Below are 20,666 nucleotides of genomic sequence, written 5' to 3'. Positions count from 1 at the left end.
GGCCTTCCTCTGACACCGCCTGGTATAAAGGTCCTGGATGGCAGGAAACTTGGCCCCGGGAAGTACTGGGCCGTACGCACTACCCTCTGCAGTGCCTTGCGGTCAGCGGTCAGAGGCTGAGCAGTTGCCATACCAGGCAGTGATGCAACCCGTCAGGATGCTCTCGATGGTGCAGCTGTAAAGGCTAGTTGTTCTGAGTACAGAGGCTCGTAGTTCTGAGTTGGAGCGTATACCAGAGGCTAGTTGTTCTGAGTTGCAGCGTATACAGAGGCTAGCTGTTCTTTGCTGAGGAGGTCAAGGTGGAAATTCAAAATACCTGGAGATGCTTGTGGAGATCATGAAACATATTAGGCTGACAAATCAGTGGTTTTTGGCTCAAACTCAAAAGGCAGCGTCTCAAATGGCACCGATTCCCCATAACGTGCACTACTTTTGACCGGAACGCTATGGGCCCTATGGGAATCTTATGGGAACCTCATGGAACCCCATGGGTCCCGGTCAAAAGTAGTGCAATGTGTACAGGGAATAGGGTGCAATTTGAGACGCAGCCAATATCTTCAACTCAAAAGGAGGAGACAGACCTACATTCTTTTGAGGGGTAGTAATGCCTTTATTTTTATCAAAACAACCAACATAGCTAGTGACTTTGAGTGTTCTTCCATTTTTAGGGTTTTTCCCCGAATAATTCATTAACACTTCTCCATCTGAGGGGTTTCCTAATAATTCATTAACATGTTTTGGGGAGTATGAGGATATATAATTTCAATATTATTTGACTATTTTATCTCAGAAGTATGGGTGAAAATCATTTTCCAAGAAAAATGTAGAGTTGGCGAGAGGTAAAGCTTAATATGTGCAGTTGTTTTTACAACTTTGTAAATATATATTTGTATTTAATAATTTATACATACCTTTATATCTTAATAGCAAAATTGGTAGACACTTTGGACAGTACTTCCAGAACTGCCTTAATTATTATTAAAATATCACCCATTTACACATACACTACCAGTCTAAAGTTTGGACACACCTACTCATTCAAGGGTTTTTCTTTATTTTTTACTATTTTCTACATTGTAGAATAATAGTGAAGACATCAAAACTATGAAATAACAAATATTAAATCATGTAGTAGCCAAAATGTTTTAATATATTCACCCTTTGCCTTGATGACCTCTTGGCATTCTCTCAACAAGCTTCATGAGGTAGTCACCTGGAATGCATTTCAATTAACAGGTGTGACTTGTTAAAAGTGAATTTGTGGAATTTCTTTCCTTCTTAATGTGTTTGAGCCAATCAGTTGTGTTGTGACAAGGTATGGGTGGTATACAGAATATAGCCCTATTTGGTAAAATACCAAGTCCATATTATGGCAAGAACAGCTCAAATAAGCAAAGAGAAACAACAGTCCATCATTACTTTAAGACATGAAGGTCCGTCAATACGGAAAATTTCAAGAACGTTGAAAGTTTTTTCAAGTGCAGCTGCAAAAACCATCAAGTGCTATGATGAAACTGGCTCTCATGAGGACCGCCACAGGAATGGAAGACCCAGAGTTACCTCTGCTGCAGAGGATAAGTTCATTAGTTACCAGCCTCAGAAATTGCAGCCCAAATAAATGCTTCAACAAAGTTCAAGTAACAGACACATCTCAACAACTGTTCAGAGGAGACTGCGTGAATCAGGCCTTCATAGTCGAATTGTTGCAAAGAAACCACTACTAAAGGACACCAATAAGAAGACTTGTTTGGGCCAAGAAACACAAGCAATGGACATTAGAGAAATCTGTCCTTTGGTCTGAGTTCAAATTTTTGATTTTTGGTTCCAACCCCCGTGTCTTTGTGAGATGCAGAGTAGGTGAACGGATGATCTCTGCATGTGTGGTTCACACCGTGAAGCATGGAGGAGGAGGAGGTGTGATGGTGTTGGGGTGCTTTGCTGGTGACACTGTCAGTGATTTATTTAGAATTCAAGGCACACTTAACCAGCATGGCTACCACAGCATTCTGCAGCAATACGCCATCTCATCTGGTTTGCGCTTAGTGGGACTATCATTTGTTTTTCAACAGGACAATGACCCAACACACCTCCAGGCCCAACACACCCAATTGAGATGTTTTGGGTTTGAGTTGGACCGCAGAGTGAAGGAAAAGCAGCCAACGAGTGCTCAGCATATGTGGGAAGACTGTTGGAAAAGCAATCCAGGTGAAGCTGGTTGAGAGAAAGCCAAGAGTGTGCAAAGCTGTCATCAAGGCAAACGGTGGCTACTTTGAAGAACCTAAAATATATTTTGATTTGTTTAACACTTTTCTGGTTACTACATGATTCCATGTGTGTTATTTCATAGTTTGGAGCAACTGCTGCCTCTACAATCTAGAAAATAGTAAAAATAAAGAAACTCTGGAATGAGTAGGTGTCCAAACTTTTGACTGATTCTGTGTGTGTGTGTGTGTGTGTGTGTGTGTGTGTGTGTGTGTGTGTGTGTGTATATATATATATATATAATAGCATTGTATGTTTAATACATACAGCAGTGTTATATAATGCGTCCAAATAGCACCCTATTCCCTACAGTGTACTACATCTGACTAAGGGTCTGGTAGGGATCGTAGGGATTAGGGTGCCATTTTGCCGGATCAGATAGATTATACTGAAGGCCTACGGCTAAAATGAAAGAATACAAAACATTACGAAACTTCTACATCCCCAATTGTCCAACCAGAAGAGATGTTCTCCCTCACTCACATACGTCACATGACACAGCTATACTCAGGAGTCATTCACGCACAGTTTTCCCTCTTGGTTCAATGCATAAACTCTCCGTCTGTAACAATATACAGTGGCAGAAAAAGGTTACAAAGACTGAGTGAGTGGGTGGGACACTCCGGGCATTGAACAGCAAGTCCTGATTCTACCTCGTCTCTTTAAAGCGGGCAATCTGTAGCTCAAACAACCAAAAACATATGTACCAACGCAGAGCTCCCCTTTAATAGTGAAAACGAAATATCAACAACATCAACCCGATAAACTGACAGTAAATCAGAGAGGGTCTGCCTGACATGTCCTGCTGTTTGGAGGTTAGTAGAACCAACATCCTGTGTGGAACCATCATCCTGTGTGGAACCATCATCCTGTGTAGAACCCTCATCCTGTGTAGAGGTTAGTAGAACCATCATCCTGTGTGGAACCATCATCCTGTGTGGAACCATCATCCTGTGTAGAAGTTAGTAGAACCATCATCCTGTGTAGAAGTTAGTAGAACCATCATCCTGTGTAGAACCATCATCCTGTGTAGAAGTTAGTAGAACCATCACTGAGTGACTGTTGGAAGAAATCGCCACACAGTAATAACGGTCCTCCTCCATCTCAGTCTGTGTCTACGCTCCTCCTGATTGGATGAGGAGCTTTGAGTGACAGGCCGTGGCTCCAATCACTGCTTGAGTAAGTCTTTGAGCACCTGCCCTCCGCTCTCAGCGGAGACGGGCACGGGGGTGAAGGTAGGCAGGTTGTCTGAGATGGGTTTCATTAGGAGGTGGTGGTGTCCTCCTGACGCACTGGAACTACCACTCCCATGATGCATCAGTGGTACGGCCGCAGAGCGGGGAGCCAGGAAGGGGTTGGACTCCCCGGCTGCTCTCTGTCCCCTGCCGGCTGCCGCCCCTCCTGAGGAGGAAACAGAGGTTAGAGATCAGAGGTCGGAATAAGCTGGAGGCGGCGAGATGGCCCGGAACCTACGCTTAAGAAGTAAACAAACAAGTCTCTACAGAGGTTCTGGCTAGGGGTGAGACTGAGGGCAGACGAGTCTGGGTAGAAGGGTCCGGGTATGGTTGATATTCTGAACGATCCCTCTGGGAGCAACTGCTGCCTAGCTGTCTCCTACTGAAAATCATTCCATGCTCTCACTCAACCCTGGCCAGGTTCTTCATATTTCATGCAACATGGGTTCTTCTGCCCTCAGTCTCAACCCTAGTCAGAACCACTGCTACACTGCCCGCTAAACTTCACTCTGGAACAATATTACCACGACAGCATTACCTCACCCTGGAACAATATAACCACGACAGCATTACCTCACCCTGAAGCAATACTACCACGGCAGCATTACCTCACCCTGAAGCAATATAACCACGACAGCATTACCTCACCCTGGATCAATATAACCACGACAGCATTACCTCACCCTGGAAAAATACAACCACGACAGCATTACCTCACCCTGAAGCAATACTACCACGACAGCATTACCTCACCCTGGAACAATATTACCACGACAGCATTACCTCACCCTGAAGCAATACTACTACAACAGCATTACCTCACCCTGGAACAATACTACCACGACAGCATTACCTCACCCTGGAACAATATTACCACGACAGCATTACCTCACCCTGAAGCAATACTACCACGACAGCATTACCTCACCCTGGAACAATACTACCACGACAGCATTACCTCACCCTGGAACAATATTACCACGACAGCATTACCTCACCCTGGAACAATACTACCACGACAGCATTACCTCACCCTGAAGCAATACTACCACGACAGCATTACCTCACCCTGGAACAATATTACCACGACAGCATTACCTCACCCTGGAAAAATACAACCACGACAGCATTACCTCACCCTGAAGCAATACTACCACGACAGCATTACCTCACCCTGGAACAATATTACCACGACAGCATTACCTCACCCTGAAGCAATACTACCACAACAGCATTACCTCACCCGGAACAATATAACCATTTCAACATTACCTCACCCTGGAACAATACTACCACGACAGCATTACCTCACCCTGGAACAATATTACCACGACAGCATTACCTCACCCTGGAACAATATTACCACGACAGCATTACCTCACCCTGGAACAATACTACCACGACAGCATTACCTCACCCTGAAGCAATACTACCACGACAGCATTACCTCACCCGGAACAATATAACCATTTCAACATTGCCTCACCCTGGAACAATATTACCACGACAGCATTACCTCACCCTGAAGCAATATAACCACGACAGCATTACCTCACCCTGGAACAATATAACCACGACAGCATTACCTCACCCTGGAACAATATAACCACGACAGCATTACCTCACCCTGGAACAATATAACCACGACAGCATTACCTCACCCTGGAACAATATAACCACGACAGCATTACCTCACCCTGGAACAATATAACCACGACAGCATTACCTCACCCTGGAACAATATTACCACGACAGCATTACCTCACCCTGGAACAATATTACCACGACAGCATTACCTCACCCTGGAACAATACTACCACGACAGCATTACCTCACCCTGAAGCAATACTACCACGACAGCATTACCTCACCCGGAACAATATAACCATTTCAACATTGCCTCACCCTGGAACAATATTACCATGACAGCATTACCTCACCCTGAAGCAATATAACCACGACAGCATTACCTCACCCTGGAACAATATAACCACGACAGCATTACCTCACCCTGGAACAATATAACCACGACAGCATTACCTCACCCTGGAACAATATAACCACGACAGCATTACCTCACCCTGGAACAATATAACCACGACAGCATTACCTCACCCTGGAACAATACGACCACAACAGCATTACCTCACCCTGAAGCAATACTACCACAACAGCATTACCTCACCTGGAACAATATAACCATTTCAACATTACCTCACCCTGGAACAATATAGCCATGACAGCATTATTTCACCCTGGAACAATATTACCATGACAGCATTACCTCACCCTGGAACAACATTACCTCACTCGAACAATATAACCACGACAGCATTACCTCACCCTGAAGCAATACTACCACGGCAGCATTACCTCACCCTGAAGCAATACTACCACGACAGCATTACCTCACCCTGGAACAATATAACCACAAGATCATTACTTCACCCTGGAACAATATAACCATGACAGCATTACCTCACCCTGAAGCAATACTAACACGACAGCATTACCTCACCCGGAACAATATAACCACGACAGCATAACCTCACCCGAAACAATACAACTACGACAGCATTACCTCACCCGAAACAATATAACCATTTCAACATTACCTCACCCGGAACAATATACCCATGACAGCATTATTTCACCCTGGAACAATATTACCATGACAGCATTACCTCACCATGGAACAATATTACCATGACAGCATTACCTCACCCTGGAACAATATTACCATGACAGCATTACCTCACCCTGGAACAATATTACCATGACAGCATTACCTCACCCTGGAACAATACTACCACGACAGCATTACCTCACCCTGGAACAATATTACCACGACAGCATTACCTCACCCTGAAGCAATACTACCACGACAGCATTACCTCACCCTGGAACAATACTACCACGACAGCATTACCTCACCCTGGAACAATATTACCACGACAGCATTACCTCACCCTGGAACAATACTACCACGACAGCATTACCTCACCCTGAAGCAATACTACCACGACAGCATTACCTCACCCTGGAACAATATTACCACGACAGCATTACCTCACCCTGGAAAAATACAACCACGACAGCATTACCTCACCCTGAAGCAATACTACCACGACAGCATTACCTCACCCTGGAACAATATTACCACGACAGCATTACCTCACCCTGAAGCAATACTACCACAACAGCATTACCTCACCCGGAACAATATAACCATTTCAACATTACCTCACCCTGGAACAATACTACCACGACAGCATTACCTCACCCTGGAACAATATTACCACGACAGCATTACCTCACCCTGGAACAATATTACCACGACAGCATTACCTCACCCTGGAACAATACTACCACGACAGCATTACCTCACCCTGAAGCAATACTACCACGACAGCATTACCTCACCCGGAACAATATAACCATTTCAACATTGCCTCACCCTGGAACAATATTACCACGACAGCATTACCTCACCCTGAAGCAATATAACCACGACAGCATTACCTCACCCTGGAACAATATAACCACGACAGCATTACCTCACCCTGGAACAATATAACCACGACAGCATTACCTCACCCTGGAACAATATAACCACGACAGCATTACCTCACCCTGGAACAATATAACCACGACAGCATTACCTCACCCTGGAACAATATAACCACGACAGCATTACCTCACCCTGGAACAATATTACCACGACAGCATTACCTCACCCTGGAACAATATTACCACGACAGCATTACCTCACCCTGGAACAATACTACCACGACAGCATTACCTCACCCTGAAGCAATACTACCACGACAGCATTACCTCACCCGGAACAATATAACCATTTCAACATTGCCTCACCCTGGAACAATATTACCACGACAGCATTACCTCACCCTGAAGCAATATAACCACGACAGCATTACCTCACCCTGGAACAATATAACCACGACAGCATTACCTCACCCTGGAACAATATAACCACGACAGCATTACCTCACCCTGGAACAATATAACCACGACAGCATTACCTCACCCTGGAACAATATAACCACGACAGCATTACCTCACCCTGGAACAATACGACCACAACAGCATTACCTCACCCTGAAGCAATACTACCACAACAGCATTACCTCACCTGGAACAATATAACCATTTCAACATTACCTCACCCTGGAACAATATAGCCATGACAGCATTATTTCACCCTGGAACAATATTACCATGACAGCATTACCTCACCCTGGAACAACATTACCTCACTCGAACAATATAACCACGACAGCATTACCTCACCCTGAAGCAATACTACCACGGCAGCATTACCTCACCCTGAAGCAATACTACCACGACAGCATTACCTCACCCTGGAACAATATAACCACAAGATCATTACTTCACCCTGGAACAATATAACCATGACAGCATTACCTCACCCTGAAGCAATACTAACACGACAGCATTACCTCACCCGGAACAATATAACCACGACAGCATTACCTCACCCGAAACAATACAACTACGACAGCATTACCTCACCCGAAACAATATAACCATTTCAACATTACCTCACCCGGAACAATATACCCATGACAGCATTATTTCACCCTGGAACAATATTACCATGACAGCATTACCTCACCATGGAACAATATTACCATGACAGCATTACCTCACCCTGGAACAATATTACCATGACAGCATTACCTCACCCTGGAACAATATTACCATGACAGCATTACCTCACCCTGGAACAATATTACCATGACAGCATTACCTTCTGGTTGTTGAGCCCAGGCTGAGCTGGTGGTCCTCCCAGGAGGCGGAGCACTGAGAGGTTTGATGTCATAGACAGGAAGTCTAGGGGCAGGGAGCGCCGGCCTAGACTCCACCTCCAGGAACTTTACAAACATCTCAGAGAACGACTGGAAAAGAACAGAAGAGATCAGAGAACTACTGGAAAAGAAGAACAGAAGAGATCAGAGAAGTACTACCGGAGAAGAACAACAGAACTACCGGAGAAGAACAACAGAGAACTACCGGAGAAGAAGAACAGAGAACTACCGGAGAAGAAGAACAGAGAACTACCGGAGAAGAACAACAGAACTACCGGAGAAGAACAACAGAACTACCGGAGACAAAGAACAGAGAACTACCGGAGAAGAAGAACAGAGAACTACCGGAGAAGAAGAACAGAGAACTACTGGAGAACAGGAAAAGAAGATCAAAGTAGGGAAGCTAGGTACCAAAGTTAGTTTAGGTACGTGTGTGTCTAAATCTGTGTGTGTGTGTGTGTTTTTGTGTGTGTGTGTGTGTGTGTCTAAATCTGTGTGTGTGTGTGTGTTTTTGTGTGTGTGTGTGTGTGGTGTCTAAATCTGTGTGTGTGTGTGTGTTTTTGTGTGTGTGTGTGTGTGTGTGTGTCTATCTGTGTGTGTGTGTGTGTGTGTGTGTGTGTGTGTGTGTCCACATCTGTGTGTGTGTGTGTGTCCACATCTGTGTGTGTGTGTCCACATCTGTGTGTGTGTGTGTGTGTGTGTGTGTGTGTGTGTGTGTGTGTGTGTCCATATCTGTGTGTGTGTGTGTGTGTGTGTGTGTCCATATCTGTGTGTGTGTGTGTGTGTGTCCATATCTGTGTGTGTGTGTGTGTGTGTGTGTGTGTGTGTCCATATCTGTGTGTGTGTGTGTGTGTGTGTCCATATCTGTGTGTGTGTGTGTGTCCATATCTGTGTGTGTGTGTGTGTGTGTGTGTCCATATCTGTGTGTGTGTGTGTGTCTATATCTGTGTGTGTGTGTGTGTGTCCATATCTGTGTGTGTGTGTGTGTCCATATCTGTGTGTGTGTGTGTGTCCATATCTGTGTGTGTGTGTCCATATCTGTGTGTGTGTGGGCCATATCTGTGTGTGTGTGTGTGTGCCATATCTGTGTGTGTGTGTGTGTGTGTGTGTGTGTGTGTGTGTGCCATATCTGTGTGTGTGTGTGTGTGTGTGTGTGTGTGTGTGGGGGGCCATATCTGTGTGTGTGTGTGTGTGTGTCCATATCTGTGTGTGTGTGTCCATATCTGTGTGTGTGTGTCCATATCTGTGTGTGTGTGTGTGTGTGTCCATATCTGTGTGTGTGTGTGTGTGTGTGTGTCTGTCCATATCTGTGTGTGTGTGTGTGTGTGTCCATATCTGTGTGTGTGTGTGTGTCCATATCTGTGTGTGTGTGTGTGTGTGTGTCCATATCTGTGTGTGTGTGCATAATGCCCATATACTCACGTTGTTGAAGCCCCCCTGTCCTGCTCCAGGTCTCTGTGGTGTATTGGGGACACTCTGTACAGCTCTGCCTCCCAACCAGCCGGACACCCAGCCGCCGACACCATGGCCTCCCTCCTCCTCCAACAGCTACAGGGACAGAGGTCAGAGATTCACCCGGGATTAGAGGTTACATAGCGGTGGAGAGTCGACTCCAAAAGAGTTGATTCCTCGACCACCGAGCGACGGAGTCGACTCCAAAAAAAATAAATAAGAGTCGTTAAATTTTTTCCCCCCAGGCAGCTGACATAGGCTACTGATTATCCTTGAATATTTAGTAGTGATTGTCAGACGGCTCCATATGCAGTGCTAATCAGTGCTAATCAGTGCATTAGTTTGCGCACACATTCCGACGTCGCAGCTGTAGCTAATTATAGCTCATTTTAGTTTTGTGATGTAGAAGTCGGGAGAGAGTCGACTCCACAGATCCCTGGAGTCGTCCACAGATCCCTGGAGTCGTCCACAGATCCCTGGAGTCGTCCACAGATCCCTGGAGTCGTCCACAGATCCCTGGAGTCGTCCACAGATCCCTGGAGTCGTCCACAGATCCCTGGAGTCGTCCAGCCGGAGCGCCACGTCCCTGGAGTCGTCCACAGCCAGTCAGCACTAAGTGTTACACTCAAGAGTTTTACATATTGACTCTTGCTAAGTATTGAGAGGGGTGGGGGGTTCCCGACAATTATATCTTGGACACTTGTGAGGCTAGGGGATATTTCAATTGTTATTGGGGGGGGGGGGGGCTTCTGATATGCTATGGGGGTGCCCATTGCCCAGCTTCTATAATTCAAACCCTGGCAGCCCTCACATCATCAGTTAGTGCTGCGCTCTCAGGGGACACGTTATAATCACCTCAGCCCAGGCCGGGGGTCAGCCTATCTGTGGCTTGACTCTGACCGGGGTCACTGATCTGGGCTTGTTTTCTGTCCCGATAAGCTCAGTGGTGTAAACCAGGAAAAACACATGCTTCCTCAAGGGAACGTAAAAAAACACCTACAGACAAGGGTGTTGAATCAGTGAGACTGAGTGATTGGTCCAAAACACTGTTCCAACCCAGTACATTACTCCTTGAGTGATCGCTGATTGGTCCAAAACACTGTTCCAACCCAGTACATTACTCCTTGAGTGATCGCTGATTGGTCCAAAACACTGTTCCAACCCAGTACATTACTCCTTGAGTGATCGCTGATTGGTCCAGAACACTGTTCTGAAACAATAGCAAGTTGAGGGGAAACTACAATAAGTAGGGGATACTGAACAGCAGTGGTCACCAACCTCATCTGAGTCAAAATGCAAGCCAAGATTATAAAAAACAACATATGCCTATGCAAAATTAACCAATTAAAAACAGTAATGTAGCAATGAGGTTTGTGCAGTAAACTATAGGCCCAATACATTCATCGCTGTATATTGGCTTAACTTGAATTGCCCTGCCAATGTTGTTCTTCTCAGACCATCTAGAAATTATATTTTAAGAAGCAACCGAAAAAAAAAGAAAAGAAAAAAAGTCTCCGCACACTTCGTCAGATGGAAATGTATTTTAATATAGCTGAGCTTTCGATCAGTCGACCTTCATCAGAGCATATCTCCACAGTCAATAGTGGGACAGATAATGCCACACAGCGAGCCAGAGGTAATAGCAGACAACAGTGGTAATCTAAAGTACCCAGAAGGGCCACTAGATGTCATACTATCAGATAGAAATACAGGATAGAACAGAACGTGTTATAGATGTATTTCTACTAGAACAAAAAAACACATGTAGACAGGGAATGTGGTGTTAGTAAAGGAACACAAACTCTCAAAGAGATAAAATGGGAAAACATACAAAACACTACATAGAACCAGGAAATTTTGAAAAATTGTGTTATATAGATATGTAGAACCAGGAAATGTAGAAAACCAGGAAATATATATATATACCATTTTCTACATTTCCTGGATATATATATATATCTCAAAAAAAATAAAGGGAACACTTAAACAACACAATGTAACTCCAAGTCAATCACACTTCTGTGAAATCAAACTGTCCACTTAGGAAGCAACACTGATTGACAATAAATTTCACATGCTGTTGTGCAAATGGAATAGACAACAGGTGGAAATTATAGGCAATTAGCAAGACACCCCCAATAAAGGAGTGGTTCTGCAGGTGGTGACCACAGACCACTTCTCAGTTCCTATGCTTCCTGGCTGATGTTTTGGTCACTTTTGAATGCTGGCGGTGCTTTCACTCTAGTGGTAGCATGAGACGGAGTCTACAACCCACACAAGTGGCTCAGGTAGTGCAGCTCATCCAGGATGGCACATCAATGCGAGCTGTGGCAAGAAGATTTGCTGTGTCTGTTAGCGTAGTGTCCAGAGCATGGAGGCGCTACCAGGAGACAGGCCAGTACATCAGGAGACGTGGAGGAGGCCGTAGGAGGGCAACAACCCAGCAGCAGGACCGCTACCTCTGCCTTTGTGCAAGGAGGAGCAGGAGGAGCACTGCCAGAGCCCTGCAAAATGACCTCCAGCAGGCCACAAATGTGCATGTGTCTGCTCAAACGGTCAGAAACAGACTCCATGAGGGTGGTATGAGGGCCCGACGTCCACAGGTGGGGGTTGTGCTTATAGCCCAACACCGTACAAGACGTTTGGCATTTGCCAGAGAACACCAAGATTGGCAAATTCGCCACTGGCGCCCTGTGCTCTTCACAGATGAAAGCAGGTTCACACTGAGCACGTGACAGACGTGACAGAGTCTGGAGACGCCGTGGAGAACGTTCTGCTGCCTGCACCATCCTGCAGCATGACCGGTTTGGCGGTGGGTCAGTCATGGTGTGGGGTGGCATTTCTTTGGGGGGGCCGCACAGCCCTCCATGTGCTCGCCAGAGGTAGCCTGACTGCCATTAGGTACCGAGATGAGATCCTCAGACCCCTTGTGAGACCATATGCTGGTGCGGTTGGCCCTGGGTTCCTCCTAATGCAAGACAATGCTAGACCTCATGTGGCTGGAGTGTGTCAGCAGTTCCTGCAAGAGGAAGGCATTGATGCTATGGACTGGCCCGCCCGTTCCCCAGACCTGAATCCAATTGAGCACATCTGGGACATCATGTCTCACTCCATCCACCAACGCCACGTTGCACCACAGACTGTCCAGGAGTTGGCGGATGCTTTAGTCCAGGTCTGGGAGGAGATCCCCCAGGAGACCATCCGCAACCTCATCAGGAGCATGCCCAGGCATTGTAGGGTGGTCATACAGGCACGTGGAGGCCACACACACTACTGAGCCTCATTTTGACTTGTTTTAAGGACATTGCATCAAAGTTGGATCAGCCTGTAGTGTGGTTTTCCACTTTAATTTTGAGTGTGACTCCAAATCCAGACCTCCATGGGTTGATAAATTGGATTTCCATTGATTATTTTTGTGTGATTTTGTTGTCAGCACATTCAACTATGTAAAGAAAAAAGTATTTAATAAGATTATTTCATTCATTCAGATCTAGGATGTGTTATTTTAGTGTTCCCTTTATTTTTTTGAGCAGTATATATATCCTCTCTGGGCTAGGCGGGACGAATTCGTCCCACCTACGTAACAGCCAGTGTAATCCAGTGGCGCGATTTTCAAATACCTTAAAAATCCTATTACTTCAATTTCTCAAACATATGACTATTTTACAGCTATTTAAAGACAAGACTCTCAATCTAACCACACTGTCCGATTTCAAAAAGGCTTTACAACGAAAGCAAAACATTAGATTATGTCAGCAGAGTAACCAGCCAGAAATAATCAGACACCCATTTTTCAAGCTAGCATATAATGTCACAAAAACCCAGAAGACAGCTAAATGCAGCACTAACCTTTGATGATCTTCATCAGATGACAACCCTAGGACATTATGTTATACAATACATGCATGTTTTGTTCAATCAAGTTCATATTTATATCAAAAAACAGCTTTTTACATTAGCATGTGACGTTCAGAACTAGCATACTAACTTCCGGGGAATTTACTAACAATTTACTAAATTACTCACGATAAACGTTCACAAAAAGCATAACAATTATTTTAAGAATTATAGATACAGAACTCCTCTATGCACTCGATATGTCCGATTTTAAAATAGCTTTTTGGTGAAAGCACATTTTGCAATATTCTAAGTACATAGCCCTGCCATCACGGGCTAGCTATTTAGACAGACACCCGGCAAGTTTAGCCTTCACCAAAATCAGATTTACTATAACAAAAATGTTCTTACCTTTGTTGTCTTCGTCAGAATGCACTCCCAGGACTTCTACTTCAATAACAAATGTTGGTTTGGTCCCAAATAATCCATCGTTATATCCGAATAGCGGCGTTTTGTTCGTGCGTTCCAGACACTATCCGAAAGGATAAATAAGGGTCGTGCGCATGGCGCAATTCGTGACCAAAAAAATCTAAATATTCCATTACCGTACTTCGAAGCATGTCAACCGCTGTTTAAAATCCATTTTTATGCCATTTTTCTCGTAAAAAAGCGATAATATTCCGACCGGGAATCTCCTTTTAGGTAAACAGACAAAGGAAAAGAAAGCTTTCGGTCGACGCGGGCACGAGCCTGAGTCTCACAGTACTGTAACCAGCCACTACCCAAACGCGCTACTTTGTTTCAGCCAGAGCCTGCAAAGCCACGATTCAGCTTTTTGCCGCCTTCTGAGAGACCATGTGAGCTGTAGAAAGTGTCACGTTATAGCAGAGATCCTTTGTAATTGATAGAGATGGCAAAGAAGTTCAAGAAATGGTCAGACAGGGTACTTCCTGTACAGAATCTTCTCAGGTTTTGACCTGCCATTTGAGTTCTGTTATACTCACAGACACCATTCAAACAGTTTTAGAAACTTTGGAGTGTTTTCTATCCAAAGCCAATAATTATATGCATATTCTAGTTACTGGGCAGGAGTAGTAACCAGATTAAATCGGGTACGTTTTTTATCCAGCCGTGTCAATACTGCCCCCTAGCCCTAACAGGATATATATATATATATATATTATATATATATATATATATATATATATATAAAATAATATTATTTATATATGTTTAAAAGGTATATGATCACACTGGTAATAGATCATTTGTAGTATTACTTGTGACACAGCTGAGTGAGCATAAAATGCGCAATTCTTTTCTCTTCTTTTTCGGCTACCTCTCACCTGACTTACTGTCCCGTCCCTCCGCTCTCCCTCCCTCCGCTGAGAAAAAGGGACACAATCTTCCAGCTGATAGTGAAACTCAAGTCACGCTGCATTATTTCTGCCTCACGCACCAATTCATGTTGTTACTCTTATTCCTCAATATTAAAATAGACACAAGCTGCTAATAATAACAACGCAAGCTTATCGGAACACATTGCTATAGTCATTCACTGAAGCCGCAGTGCTGGTTGAGGCGTAGCCGCAGTGCTGGTTGAAGCGTAGCCGCAGTGCTGGTTGAAGCGTAGCCGCAGTGCTGGTTGAAGCGTAGCCGCAGTGCTGGTTGAAGCGTAGCCGCAGTGCTGGTTGAAGCGTAGCCGCAGTGCTGGTTGAAGCGTAGCCGCAGTGCTGGTTGAAGCGTAGCCGCAGTGCTGGTTGAAGCGTAGCCGCAGTGCTGGTTGAAGCGTAGCCGCAGTGCTGGTTGAAGCGTAGCCGCAGTGCTGGTTGAAGCGTAGCCGCAGTGCTGGTTGAAGCGTAGCCGCAGTGCTGGTTGAAGCGTAGCCGCAGTGCTGGTTGAAGCGTAGCCGCAGTGCTGGTTGAAGCGTAGCCGCAGTGCTGGTTGAAGCGTAGCCGCAGTGCTGGTTGAGGCGTAGCCGCAGTGCTGGTTGAGGCGTAGCCGCAGTGCTGGTTGAAGCGTAGCCGCAGTGCTGGTTGAAGCGTAGCCGCAGTGCTGGTTGAAGCGTAGCCGCAGTGCTGGTTGAAGCGTAGCCGCAGTGCTGGTTGAAGCGTAGCCGCAGTGCTGGTTGAAGCGTAGCCGCAGTGCTGGTTGAAGCGTGAGTGGAAGTAGGCTTATAAAAGTACTGAGCAAAGTTGTTGACAGTGTTGAATAACAACTTAAACATGAACTCACTCATAAAAAACAGCACCTCTTTGCTGTATTCATTGAGTCTCTAGTCGTGGTTTTAAAAGTAAAAAAAAATAAAAAAATATCTCACAGCATCAACTTTGCTGTGCGTTCAAGGCTTCTTTTTATAGTCTATGGCTCGAGAAAACTGTGCAGACACAGTGATCTGAGCTATCTGATTGGCCAGTGGTAGGCCTATAAGTGCACTTGATTTGCTCTCTGGGCCTGCCGGGTAGGAGGAGTTCTACCTTCAGACCAGTGGCGGTCAGTGCCGTTTCAGATGAGGGAGGACGATTTATTTTTCTTGAGCGCGGCCTTATTTCTATTACATCATAATGGATGACTGTCATTCATATTCCATTCAACCAGTTCAATGTAACAGCGATAGGTTTAGGCCACTACCTGATTCTAGAATGTTCCCTGTACCCATTATGAGGTTGCTACAACCTAGACTACGAATGACGGTTTACAATGTAGGTACACACAGGCTGTATGACAACCGGCCATGATTGGGAGTCCCATAAGGCAGCGCAAAATTTACCCAGAGTCATCCGGGGTAGGCCATCATTGTAAATAAGCATTTGTTCTTAACTGACTTGCCTAGTTAAATAAAGGTTAAATTAAAAAAATGTAAAAATAAACACAGGTCGAGACAAATTTGAGGCGACAGACAGTGGCACATGGACAGTGACATTCAATACCGATCTAGCTGATCAATAGAGATCTAGCTGATCTAAGATGTAATTATTAGTCCAACAGTTACAAACAAGAGTTTCTATTGGACAAATTCAGGTATGTTCATCCCCGTTTTGTTCCATTTGCCTTTGTTTAAAGAAACATTTTTCAACAGAATCGGCGGAATGAATACACCCCTGATCACGCGTAAAACACAGTTCACTTTCATAGCAGCCACGTTGTATTCCTTTTGGAATCTACGTTATGCTCTCTCCTCCTTTCACCTTTTCCCTTCTTTTGTGGACTTCAATGCACAACACATCAGCTGTTTGTGACCAGATGAAAAAAACCTTTCCAAGCCAAACCGCTACACACAGCCTACATCGTTGTCACCATATTAGCTAACGTAACATCATAGTCAACATAGCTAATAGAACTAACGTGTTAGTAAACCCGCTACAATCATGCAGTAACGTTACAGTGTACAGTCAGTAAGCAGTTACAGTGGCGGGCCCCGGTGGCAATAAATTAGTCAAACCAAGTGCAGCTAGCCAACGTAGCATCCCTCTGTTTGAGCAGGTGTTTGAGTTGGCTACACTAGCTAGGCTGCATTTGCAGTAAGTGACACTGAAAGTGAGAAAAAAAGGACACTCTTTTGCTTCTTCATTTAGGAAGAAATGTATTTGTTCAAAACTGTTCCAACTATTTTCTCTCTCTCTGAGTTAACAACTCACCACATTTTATGCACTGCAGTGCTAGCTAGCTGTAGCTTATGATTTCAGTACTAATTCTCTGATCCTTTGATTGGGTAGACAATGTTTCAGTTCATGCTGCAAGAGCTCTGATAGGTTGGAGGACATCCTCCGGAAGTTGTCATAATTACTGTGTAAGTCTATGGAAGGGGGTGAGAACCAAGAGCCTCCTAGGAGATTAGACACTAATCACAAATAGACCTAAGAGGTCAGACACTAATCACAAATAGACCTAAGAGGTCAGACACTAATTACAAATAGACCTAAGAGGTCACACACACTAATCACAAATAGACCTAACTAATAATGTAAACGCAACAAGTTCCTGAGTAAAAGGTCCACAGGCTAAAGATAAAATTAAGTAACTTAAATTTAAAAAATACCATTGTATTTGGAATGATTATAAAACCCTCGCAAACAAACAAACAGAAGTCCACGAGACACGCGTTTTCAACTGCTGTCTTGGTAGGAATGTATGCTTCTCAGTGGAAACAGACCTCCGTGGCAAAAAAAACTCCAAATTAATTAACAGATTGAGTTCATTTATTTTCCAAGCGAAGGTATTTTAAGGGAGTATGCGAGACTCTCACTTCGCCTAGCCAAGTTCAGCTAGGAGCAAACCCAGCCTATGTATGAGGACGCCTTTAGAATGGTCAGGGGATTTACTAGCAAATGACAATGACCCCAAGAGTTGGCAAGACAACACAAACTGATCTAGGACCAAGTTAGGGATTCAAAGCCACAGAGAATGTTAATGTGTCATTATCTAGAGACTGACGCCAGATCAGTTGTGGTTGGACTAAAGGGATTACAAACATGTCTAAATGTAAAAACATTCCATACATTTTCAGCCTTCTAGCCAAGAGATATTCAGAAATCACAGAGGGAGACAGATACAGGTTTGAAAAGACAAGATGAATAAAACAATTGATTGAAGTGAAAAAAGAACAAACAGAAGGATAGGAGAGCATCCCAAATAAGGATAAGAGATTAAAAACAAGGAAGTAAGGAGAGGAAGGGCAGAAAGAGGAAGTAAGGAGAGGAGGGCCAGAAAGAGGAAGTAAGGAGAGGAGGGCCAGAAAGAGGAAGTAAGGAGAGGAAGGGCAGAAAGAGGAAGTAAGGAGAGGAGGGTCAGAAAGAGGAAGTAAGGAGAGGAGGGCCAGAAAGAGGAAGTAAGGAGAGGAGGGCCAGAAAGAGGAAGTAAGGAGAGGAAGGGCAGAAAGAGGAAGTAAGGAGAGGAGGGTCAGAAAGAGGAAGTAAGGAGAGGAGGGCCAGAAAGAGGAAGTAAAGAGAAGAGGAGCAGAAAGAGGAAGTAAGGAGAGGAGGGCCAGAAAGAGGAAGTAAGGAGAGGAGGGCCAGAAAGAGGAAGTAAGGAGAGGAGGGCCAGAAAGAGGAAGTAAGGAGAGGAGGGCCAGAAAGAGGAAGTAAGGAGAGGAGGGCCAGAAAGAGGAAGTAAGGAGAGGAGGGCCAGAAAGAGGAAGTAAGGAGAGGAGGGCCAGAAAGAGGAAGTAAGGAGAGGAGGGCCAGAAAGAGGAAGTAAGGAGAGGAGGGCCAGAAAGAGGAAGTAAGGAGAGGAGGGCCAGAAAGAGGAAGTAAGGAGAGGAGGGCCAGAAAGAGGAAGTAAGGAGAGGAGGGCCAGAAAGAGGAAGTAAGGAGAGGAGGGCCAGAAAGAGGAAGTAAGGAGAGGAGGGCCAGAAAGAGGAAGTAAGGAGAGGAGGGCAGAAAAAGGAAATAAGGAGAGGAGGGTCAGAAAGAGGAAGTAAGGAGAAGAGGAGCAGAAAGTGGTAGAAAAGAAGAGGAGGGGTGTTGTCAGTCACCTGGTTGACCTCATCCTTGTCCAGTCCCAGGACACTACCCATGAGCCTCAGCACCTCGGAGCGTTTGGGTTTCGGGGTGTGGAAGTACCCCATGAACAGGTTCCGCATCAGAGCCCTGAGCAGACAGAATATAAAGAAAAGTAAGCAGCCATATCCGAGCCAGAACAGCACATAGGGGAGGAGCCTATCTCGTGTTTCTGTAGCGTGAGGCAGCTTGATGTACAAGTACACCCCCTGGACAGGACGTCTGAGCGGACAAAATACTCTGAACCACAAAGAGTCATTACACATGCATGATAGGGAAAATAACACGGCCTACTATCTATTACATATAGCTCTATTAACACGGCCTACAATCTATTACATATAGCTCTATTAACACGGCCTACAATCTATTACATATAGCTCTATTAACACGGCCTACTATCTATTACATATAGCTCTATTAACACGGCCTACTATCTATTACATATAGCTCTATTAACACGGCCTATAATCTATTACATATAGCTCTGTGTGGTGGACGATATCAAACGGCAATTTTCAACACTCGTTTGAGAAGAAATACATTAAGATGTTGTTAACACTGTAAACTTCAGCAGTTATATTCACAACCTCTGATCAATTTACATGAAAGATGAGATTAAATACCAGGGTTGGGGTCAATTCCAATTGAAGTCAGACAATTCATGAAGTAAACTGAAATTCCAATTCAATAAGCCGAAAAAGGAAAAACAATTTTTTAAAGTTATTCCATCTTTTAATTAGAAATTCAAATCACTTCCTGAATTGAATGACTTTCATTTGAATTGTCCCCAGACCTGTTAAATGCATTATATTTAGTCAGTGTAGTGTCTAAATGCATTATATTTAGTCAGTGTAGTGTCTAAATGCATAATATTTAGTCAGTGTAGTGTCTAAATGCATAATATTTAGTCAGTGTAGTGTCTAAATGCATAATATTTAGTCAGTGTAGTGTCTAAATGCATAATATTTAGTCAGTGTAGTGTCTAAATGCATTATATTTAGTCAGTGTAGTGTCTAAATGCATTATATTTAGTCAGTGTAGTGTCTAAATGCATTATATTTAGTCAGTGTAGTGTCTAAATGCATTATATTTAGTCAGTGTAGTGTCTAAATGCATTATATTTAGTCAGTGTAGTGTCTAAATGCATTATATTTAGTCAGTGTAGTGTCTAAATGCATTATATTTAGTCAGTGTAGTGTCTAAATGCATTATATTTAGTCAGTGTAGTGCTGAACTTACTGGTCTACTTGTCCCTCTGTGCTATTCAGCAGGTTCATTAACTTGTCCTGAGACTCTTCCAACATCTCCTGCCTCACATCAACTGTAACACACACACACACACACACACACACACACACACACACACACACACACACATTCAACGCGCTGCAGCTCCTCAGAAGTCTGAAGCACGGTTAGTGTGGCTATACCTCAACAGTTAAGTCTGTCTGTTGGACAAAAACATTGACATATTTGTGTAACAGAGACAACTATGCCAAAGAAAGCTTCAGTCATCAGGGAGGCAG

The 20,666-nt window shown here is 44.3% G+C and overlaps 1 protein-coding gene across 2 annotated transcripts in view; it reads right to left on the bottom strand.

The window, feature by feature from the left end:
* Positions 1-586: 586 nt before the first annotated feature.
* Positions 587-20,666, bottom strand: part of trip11 (thyroid hormone receptor interactor 11) — a 63,280-nt gene continuing 43,200 nt past the window's right edge. For both annotated transcript variants that reach the window (XM_045723745.2, XM_082955818.1), the window contains 5 exons: positions 20,380-20,461; positions 19,113-19,227; positions 9,773-9,898; positions 8,293-8,440; positions 587-3,663 (listed from right to left, as the gene is read on the bottom strand). In XM_045723745.2, coding sequence (XP_045579701.1) covers positions 3,431-3,663; positions 8,293-8,440; positions 9,773-9,898; positions 19,113-19,227; positions 20,380-20,461 — 704 coding nt within the window. In that variant the 3' untranslated portion in view covers positions 587-3,430. The remainder of the gene's footprint in view (positions 3,664-8,292; positions 8,441-9,772; positions 9,899-19,112; positions 19,228-20,379; positions 20,462-20,666) is intronic.

The sequence above is a fragment of the Salmo salar genome, chromosome 09, assembly GCF_965601325.2.
Source record: "Salmo salar chromosome 09, fSalSal1, whole genome shotgun sequence".
NCBI classification, from domain to species: Eukaryota; Metazoa; Chordata; class Actinopteri; order Salmoniformes; family Salmonidae; genus Salmo; species Salmo salar.
This window is presented reverse-complemented; position numbering and strand designations above follow the sequence as displayed.